Raw genomic sequence first — 9,173 nt, forward strand, 5'->3', positions numbered from 1 at the left:
AATTTGATGCTCAATGATTCACTTCAGGAACTAACCTGTTGCTCATTATGATTTACACTACTTTTACTCGTTTCCCCATCAGTGCTATTATCCAATAATTACCTTATATCTCAGCTTCCAAAGGATTACAACCTTAAAACTGGACCCAGCCATATAGTAACTGGCTGTCCTTTAGAAGTCAAATGTCCTTCAATGATCCTGTGTTAAAGACTGATTCCTAAGGTGGTGCTACTGAGAGGTAGAACCACCTTTAAGAGAAGAGGCCTAGTAAAAGGTGCTTAAATCACTGGGACATGCCTTTGAAGGGGATTTTGTGACTACAGCCTATCCAGTCACTGCCCATGACATCATCAGTTTGTTCCACCATGCATCTCCTGCTACTGTCATCTGGCACACCCACCAAAGGTCCAAAGCAACAGAACCTACAAAACCTGTGAGCCAAAATAAACCTTTTCTCTTAGTAAGTTAATTACCTGAGATATTTTGTCACAGTGATGGAAAGCTAAATAATATGAGATCTTAAAAATAACTTCTAGTTCTAACAATATATTGCACCATCACCTTAAATTACACTTTAAGTCCTGATCCATCAGAAGGGGGAAATGACTAAGAGTAGAAAATTACTTGCCGCATATCCTTAAGAACCTTTGTGAGAGAATTAAATTTAACTGTCAACTTGATTGACTTGAGAATTTTGTATGGGATTAGTAAAGCACACTCCTCAGTGTCTGAGAAGATCATGGAGTGTAGCATTAGGGACGTATTTCATTCCTAGCCCTGTCCTCCCTTATCTGCTTCCCAGCCACCATGAACTAAGCATAAATCAAGGGCCAAAGAAATACCTCTCAGCAGCATAAGTGCCTGCCTGGTAAGCACAAGGTCCTGAGTTTGATCCCCTGTACCACAAAAATAAATAAATAAATAAATAAATAAATAAGCCCTTCCTCCTTTAAGCCATATACATCTGGTATTTGTCCCCAGCAACAAAAAGCTAATACACTCTGAATTTTTCATACCAAATGATAGAACCAACCATTCAAAAATTTACTATATCAAAATGAATTATATTAAACGGCATGTAACAGCTTCATCAAGAAATCTTAATAATGATCCTTATAGAATCTTTCTTAAAAAAATGGGTCTATCTGGGCATGACAGTATATGCCTGTAATTCTAGCACTCTAGGAAGCTGAAGCAGGAAGATCATAAATTCTAGCCCAGGATACACAATTAAACAACTTAGCAAAGGCTTGAACCAAAATAAAAATAAGCTGGGTGTGTAGCTCAGTGTAAAGGCTCTAGATTCAATCTGCTGTACTACTAGATAGATTGATGATTGAGAGAGAGAGAGAGAGAGAGAGAGAGAGAGAGAGAGAGAGAGAGAGACAGAGACAGAGACAGAGACAGAGACAGACAGACAGACAGACAGAGGACTGGATCACTCTCAACTACTCCACTTGCAAAATATTCCACTTATTTACCAGGTTGATATTATAAGTTTCATGAAAGAAATTCCAAAAACCTCAGAACATTTTTCCTAAAGTTAACATACTCCATAGCAATACTGCAACAATTTATTGCCTTAGCAAAATTTTAGAGAAGAGGGGAAAAAGCTAAGCACAGAAAATTAAGTGTCTTTACAATCCTTAAAGACATGTTACTTACTTGGTTCAGCTGAAACCAAGGACTGGTTCCCTTCACTCTGTCCACTTAGGAGAGGCTTTTTTACTGTAGTCAAATCATTTTCCTCCTTCTCAATCAGAGATGAAAGCTCCACTGTATCACTGGAAATAGAGCTGCCCAAGCTTTCAGTGGTTGAATAGGCACAGGCACTTTTGGAGGCAGCACACAAACCCAACTCCTGACTATCAACTGAGGATAGTTTACTAAAATCACTTTCTATAGGTTTTGGAGTAATTTCTTCAAGCCGAACTGGTTCCTGATGACAGCTTTTACTTGACTTTTCAAACTCAGTGGAAACTGCTGACTCATTTTTCTGTTCTTTCTGAACATAAATAAATGTACAGAAAATTAGCATGTTTCCAATCTGGATTCCTTAAAGTACTTATTTTTTCCTTTTTTCAAAAATTTTTAAAGAGAATAAAAAAATAGTAAAAAAAAAAAAAATTAGAAACAATAGAGAATTTTACTAAACAAAATGATACAAATTCAACAATGGTTGTTATATTGTATATTATTGTCTCCAAATTAGTTCTTCAGAGTCCTAGATAAGCATGCAAAATTGGTCAAAAAAAAAAAAAAAGCCTTAGAGCACTTTTTAAAGACTTAAAAGCTCTAAAGAACAACATAAAAATAAAACACTACATCACTTCTGTAACTACATAGATAGAATAGTAGATAATTTATACTATGTTAAATTTGGCATGTACCCCCAAGTACAAAGATACAGGATGTGGTCTCTCTAGCCTGATACCTAAGCAATTTTTAAAGGATAAAATAGAGATTCCACCTTTACAAGTGGTTCATAAAGTCAACTTCAGACACAGAATTTTTTAACATTTTTATTTTACAAAAGTAATGATGCCATGTACCAAATTATTCAGGTAACAAAAGCAAATTTTTTAAAAAGCCAGCAAAATAACAATGGTAACAATTTTTAAACTACTGCCTTCAACCTATCATTGCATAAGTCTAAATCATATTTGTATTTATGACACAAAGGCACTACAAGGTCCAGAAATGATTTGTGATTCAAAGGGATGAAAAGCTGTCTCCTCATAGTTCTAATGTTGCCAATAACAATATATGCTTTCATAAATAGGTAACGTGTATTAAGCATGATAATTACTTATAATAAATTTCCTAAAAAAGAAATCTAGCAGAAATTATACAGAGCAAGTAAAAAATAGCAAGTAAGTATGATTAGTATTTGGGTACACTTTTAAAAAAAGTCTTAAGGACATACACCAAACTACTAAGGAAAGACTAGTGTCAGAAAAAAGCAATTTAGTATCGTTACTGATTTATAACATTTGGAATTTGTTCCAACAGTTTGTACTTCTGAGAAAAGTTACACATGAAATCTTTTTTTTAAAACATAAAGCTAGCAAAAAAAAAGTCTGAAAAACATGAAAGAAGAATATTATTTGGCTGCCATCAACCCATTTTTATGACACAATAACATTCTTTCCTATTACATCTAAATACCTCTACTTACTATTTGTCCTGTTGATTCATCCAAAGAAGTAGAATTATTAGAATCAGGCAAATTACTTCTAAGCCTCTTCTTTGTCTTCCTGGAAATTAGAGTGGGTTCCATTTTTGAGTCAGAATATGAAACATCCTTGTTTTTGCTCCTCTCTTCAAGATAATCACAACCTCTGCCACTGTTAAGATCTTGAAAAACAGAAAAAGTATAAATAAGGTCAAAAAGTGCAGAAAGCATCCCTTTAGAGAAGCTCAAAGAAATACCACTAAAATTACTGTTCTCTTCCAAAGCTCATTAAAACATTGTGAAATTTCCATGCTTATAATAGATTAATGTGAAAGCATGTATACCTTGCATTGTTGTGAATTTTTTTCAGCTATGCAATGATGTGAGATTAAGAAAATACACAGAGAGGAGGGAGTGTTGTTTTTCAGAGTAACCAAGAACCAAAGACAGCTTTTTGTTTGCTTTAAACACATCTGATGTTAATCCCCCCCCCACCTCCAGAAAAAAAAAAAAAAAAAAAGACTTTTAATAAAATCTGGATTATTCATGTCTTTTAAAAATGCTTCAATAATTCATTGTGATTTTGTAAACTAGTTTTGGGAGTTTTGTTTTGTTCTGGGGGAGGGATTGTCTCACAGTGGGACACCTAAAACTAACAATGTAGTGATGTAGCCCAGGTTGGTCTGGAACTCTTGGTGATTCTCCTGCCTCAGCCTCCCAAGTACTGGGATTACAGGTTTGTGCCACCATACCTGGCCACTAGATGTCTTTCAAAATGTAATTTACATAACTACATTTTTTAAGTGGAAAGGGACTAGAGTTTGAATAAAATATTGATTACTTTTTTAAAGGAGCCAAAACACTTTCCTTAGAACTATACTTAATTGTGACACATGATATTTCACAAGGCTATCAACTTACTTGATAGTCTCTTTTTCTTAACGATGAAGACACAATATTCTAAGTCTCCAATAAATCCACCATCCAACAAAGAAGTGCTTCCTTTTGTAAAATCAATGAAATATTACTTTGGGTTTGTTTTTTGTTTCTTGGGGGTTGCCAAAAATTTATTTGAAAAACGCAGGGTAAATGAATGTGGAAAAAACGAGTTCTATTGAACACATGTGGGTCAAAGAAAAAAAAGGGTAAAAACAAAAATAAAAGTACACATTGAATCTGAAAAACATGCGTTGGGCTATCATGAAAGGTCACACACAACAGCCTGAAGTATCACTTTAAACCCGCATCTAGTCACTAAAAATTATTACCTCAGTTATCAAATATATGTATTGTACAAAATTACCTACCCAAGGAAGTGGTCTACTTAAGTAACTGAATAAATAAATCATTTTCCTTTCAAATTTTATATCATATTACTATCAACTTAAAGTTTACACAGAGTAAGTCACGCTGCAGCCTCCTTTAATTTATAACTTACATTCATTTAATATTCATAGTCTGACCTTCCCATTCAAATTCTTCAAAACTGCACACCTCTTAGACTATTATTATGTCTATGCCATTCTATAAAAGGATGGCACTCAGACAGAATTAAAATTCCAAGATTGCCTTCCAACTTTCAAAAAAAATACTTTACTTTTTCCCTCAGGAAGATAAACTCCCAAATCAAGAACACAATGTTTACAAAGCACTTTAAATTTTATTTATAATATATAAATTGTACAAACAGTAAAATATAATTTCTAAACAAATATCACATTACAGTTTTTAACTATAAATACCATAATGAAAGACTGATAAAAGGAAGCTTGAGTAAAACTATTTTATACGAATTTTCCTTAAATAATTTAACATTTGGGTATCAGTGAAGCTGATCTCTCAGGAAACAGACATGCATTTTAGGGGGTTTTTGTCCAGTTTTTTGGGTACCAGGAATCAAACTCAGGACCTTATGCTTGCCGGAAAAGCACTGTGCCACTGAGCTATATCCCTGGCCCTTTCTCAGGAAATAGGATTAACTATTATACAGAGCTATACATTATAAAAAATAAAATTTACCTATATGATATATACAATTTAATATGGAAATATTCCTAGCATATAAAATTAAATAGGGACAAAAATCCTATAAGCAGAATATTAAACATTTCCAATATATGATGATACTAAAATCAAATACCACAAAGCAAACCTCATGTACTATCAAAAGAACAGTAAACCTGGAGTTTAATTCACATGTTCCATTTTTTTATTCATTTTAATGAGAAAAAAGATAGCAATGAAACAGTTTCAAAACAGATTAGTAGGACAGTTACAATAAGTAACACATTGCATATTGTCTTCGTAGTAGTTATTCAAAGGACAAGATGCAGACAAGTGTAACCATGAGGTATAAAAAGCAAAGCTAATATTAATATGCTGAACTGTAAAAGGCTCAAGTCAACAACTTCAGACAACTGCCAGTTGTGCTGATAACTTATTCCTACTATGGACTATTTTGGACTATTGGGTTATTTTGCTGAATTAAAGTACCTACAATCTTTGGACTAACATCAATTTCCATTATTTATAGGTTAACGTTAAACAACTAGCACTACATATGATTATCTGTGAGAGGAAATATACTGATGTCAAATGAAAGTTCATAGCTAATTTTCTTTTTCCTCTTCTGTACTGGGAATCAAACTCAGAACCTAGTTCTTCCCTGGCAGGTGCTTATGCCCCTGAGCTATTTCCATTGCCCAAGTAGCTAATTTTCTTACAAAAAGGTGTTAAAAAAACAAAAATCAAAGTGTTTCTTTATACACTTTTCCCATGATGCATATGTAAAATTCCAATGTGACTCAAATACTGTTAGTCCCATCTTATCAATTCATAGATTCAATCAAGAGCAGATGGATACCATGTTGTTTTTTCTTACCATTATTCACTAAACAATACAGTGCTTATAAGTAATAGAGGGACAATTCAAAGCATGTAATAAAAGGATGCACATAGGTCACAAGAAAATAACTAAATCATTTCATATAAATGACTTAAAATATCCAGAAATGTTATATGCCAGGAGATGGACACAGAGTATTTTGGAACCATGAATCCTCTATAGACTTGAAAGGAAAAATTAAGGGCACAAATCCAAAAGCTGTTATTCAAATATCCCTAAAGCTGAGCATGGTAGCACATGTCTGTAATACCAGCACTCAGGTGGCTGAGGCAGGAGGACTGCTGTGAGTTGGAGGCCAGCATGGACTACACAGTGAAACCCTGTCTCAAAAAATAAAACCAAACAATTGCTAGTCTAGCTAGGAAAGCAGCAGAACATGAAAGTTAAAGATGACCTTCAGAGTATCTGAACTGTGCCCACTTACATAAATACTTGCACTTTTCTTTTGTAATGAAAGATAACTATTTCTAAAAAAAGTATATTTCATAATAGAACAAATCTCTTTTATTATATGCCTTTCTCCAGCCTGCTTTAAGAGTTTCAGCTGCTTCTTTATATATGAAAGTCTAGTTCCTTTTAACTTTCTCTCTTTGATGATAAAAGCTACTAAAAATATCTTTAAGTAACTATGTTTGAAATGCAGTACATTTTCCTTAATTTTTGCATTGTATGATTAGAAAATTTTTGTGTGAAAAACAAAATCACCCAGAAAACTATGTATTTCTACTTGTTTTAAGCTTTCAATAATCCAGGTGACCTCAGAAGATGTTAGTATAACAAATGGCTAATGTAATAAGTTCTTTCTTGTACAAATTTTGGTAAAATGTTTTAAAATACTGAAAGAGAAAAAGTTCATCAAATCTTCTATCATATATGTGAGCAGGTTTACAAAGAATACTAAATGCTCAGAAGTGTGGGATATTTTTACCTTCAAATTTTCTAGCTTGTATGTTCATCCTAAAATTGAAATAAATTTTCATGAATAGAGAATGTATTCAAAGTATAGTAGTAGAAAGCAAATAAATCCAGCTAGCAATACCAATTCTAAGAAAACAACACTTAGAATAGTTAAATTAACATAACTTTAGAATTACATCTCTAAATCCCTCAAAAGAAAGAAAAGATAATTTTAACTTTTGGTAATGATAAATAATTCAGGATTTATGTACTACTGAAGTACATAAATAATACATTTAGTGATCTTTATGTTGCTAAATAATCTCTCTTACTTGCATGTATCTTCTCAATGTAAGAAGAAATAGTCATAACTTAAAATTATTGTAAAAACAATATGTAAAAATGTAAATCCCGAGCCAGGGAGATGGCTCAGTAGGATAAGTGCTTCACTGGCAAAGGCAAGGATCTGAGTTCAATCCCTAGTTCCGCCAAAAAAAAAAAAAAGTAAATCCCAACAGTTTTCTAAGATTCACAAACCTTTAGGCTGAATATCAGGTATTTTAAGAGCAATGCCACCAACATCTCTTCGCTTTTCTTTAGTGCGTGGAGCCTGCTTTGAAGAAGTGTTATTTACTGTGTGACTTGGTTGTGAATCCCTGAAAAATAGAATGGTATTACACTCAATTCTCATAAAGCCCCCAAAATTTAGAAGAACCAATTGTTATACATGCAAAACAAAAATACAGAAGGTTACAAATACATTCCCAAATGAAGACTGTATAATCTGGTCAGTGTGGAAAAATAAAAACCAACTGAACTCAAATCGAAGACATTCTTATCCCTCATCTACTTTGAAATTCCTCCTATGTCGCTATGGGGGGAGATGAGATACCCATATTACAAAACTATGCAAGCAATATGAGCACAAAACTGATTTCAATAAGTCGGGGTTTTTTTGTTTGTTTGTTTGTTTTGGGAGACAGGGTCTCACTACGCATCTATGCAACTCAGGCTGGCTTTGAATTCCCAATGATCCTTCTACATCAGCCTCTCAAGTGCTGGCATTACAGGCATGTGAGCAAGCCCAGCTATATAAGTATTAAACAAATCAAAGGACCTTTAAGTGTAGAACTGAAGACCATAAATACCCTGATAATCAAAACTATGAGTAATGAAACAATTAAAAGACAAAGTTAATTGTTAATATATTTCAAGCATAGTTCACGTTAGGTTTTTTAGCAGTGCAGAACAGAGATAGGAACGATAAAAGAGGCCTTTACTGACTCTGAAGACTTGGAGAGAATCTGAAGGAGGTGGGGGGATCCTTTGACCTAAGACAAAGAAAGCTGAGACTTTTATGGACTATAGCTAGGAGTGGAGTTTGAGGAGCAGTTTCAACTACATGTAAGGAGCTGACTGGGGTCTTCCCTGTGTGCATGGGAAAGGTATAAGGATTGGGGTGGGGAAGAAGAAGGAAGTGGTCATTGGGAAGATAAGCTGTTGTTTTGGGTTTCAGCTATGTTAGATGACCACCATAATAATTTAATAATCCATACTAGAGCTAGAAATCAGTTCACATGTAAAAAGATAAGTACAAAACACAGTTTGGAGTGTGGTAACAAATGTCAGCTATATAGGAAATCATTTAAAAATCTAAGATTAAGGGCCAGGCAAATAGCTCAGCAGATTAAAGCGTCTGCTTAGGCAGACACAGGGGACAGGAGTTTGATCCCTGGACCTGCCCTGCTGGCCCTGCCCCCGGGGCAAGCAGAGACAGCAATTGAGACTGGGCGTGGTGGCGGTTGCCTGTAATCCCAGCACTTGGGAGGCTGTAAACAGGTGGATCACTACAAGTCTGATCTATGCAGCAAGACCCTGTATACCCTGTATACCCTGTCCTAAAATACAAACAAACAAATAAACAAACAAACAAGGAAAGAAAGAGAAAGAAAAAAAAGAAAAGATAGATCAATCGATCTAAGGTTAGGCTTAAATATTTAAAATATAAAGTAGAATAAAAAACAAGGGTTGGTATGACAGACACATTATTTCTAATAAAAATATAAAATACACCATCATGTATAAGTATATAGATATAAAATAAAATTTTAAAGTTGAGCTAGGATTTAAAGCTCATTGATAGGGGCTGGAGAGATGGCTCAGTGGTCTAAAGCACCTACTTAGAACAAGCTTAGC

General features: G+C 34.1%; 1 protein-coding gene across 3 annotated transcripts in view; it reads right to left on the reverse strand.

Annotated features, from left to right (window-relative positions):
* Positions 1 to 9,173, reverse strand: part of Senp7 (SUMO1/sentrin specific peptidase 7) — a 219,917-nt gene that overhangs the window by 58,429 nt on the left and 152,315 nt on the right. For all 3 annotated transcript variants that reach the window (XM_004636590.2, XM_023721306.1, XM_023721305.1), the window contains 3 exons: positions 7,515 to 7,633; positions 3,179 to 3,357; positions 1,666 to 2,005 (listed from right to left, as the gene is read on the reverse strand). In XM_004636590.2, coding sequence (XP_004636647.2) covers positions 1,666 to 2,005; positions 3,179 to 3,357; positions 7,515 to 7,633 — 638 coding nt within the window. The remainder of the gene's footprint in view (positions 1 to 1,665; positions 2,006 to 3,178; positions 3,358 to 7,514; positions 7,634 to 9,173) is intronic.

This window comes from Octodon degus, unplaced genomic scaffold, assembly GCF_000260255.1.
Source record: "Octodon degus isolate 3935 unplaced genomic scaffold, OctDeg1.0 scaffold00081, whole genome shotgun sequence".
In the NCBI taxonomy this organism is placed as follows: domain Eukaryota; kingdom Metazoa; phylum Chordata; class Mammalia; order Rodentia; family Octodontidae; genus Octodon; species Octodon degus.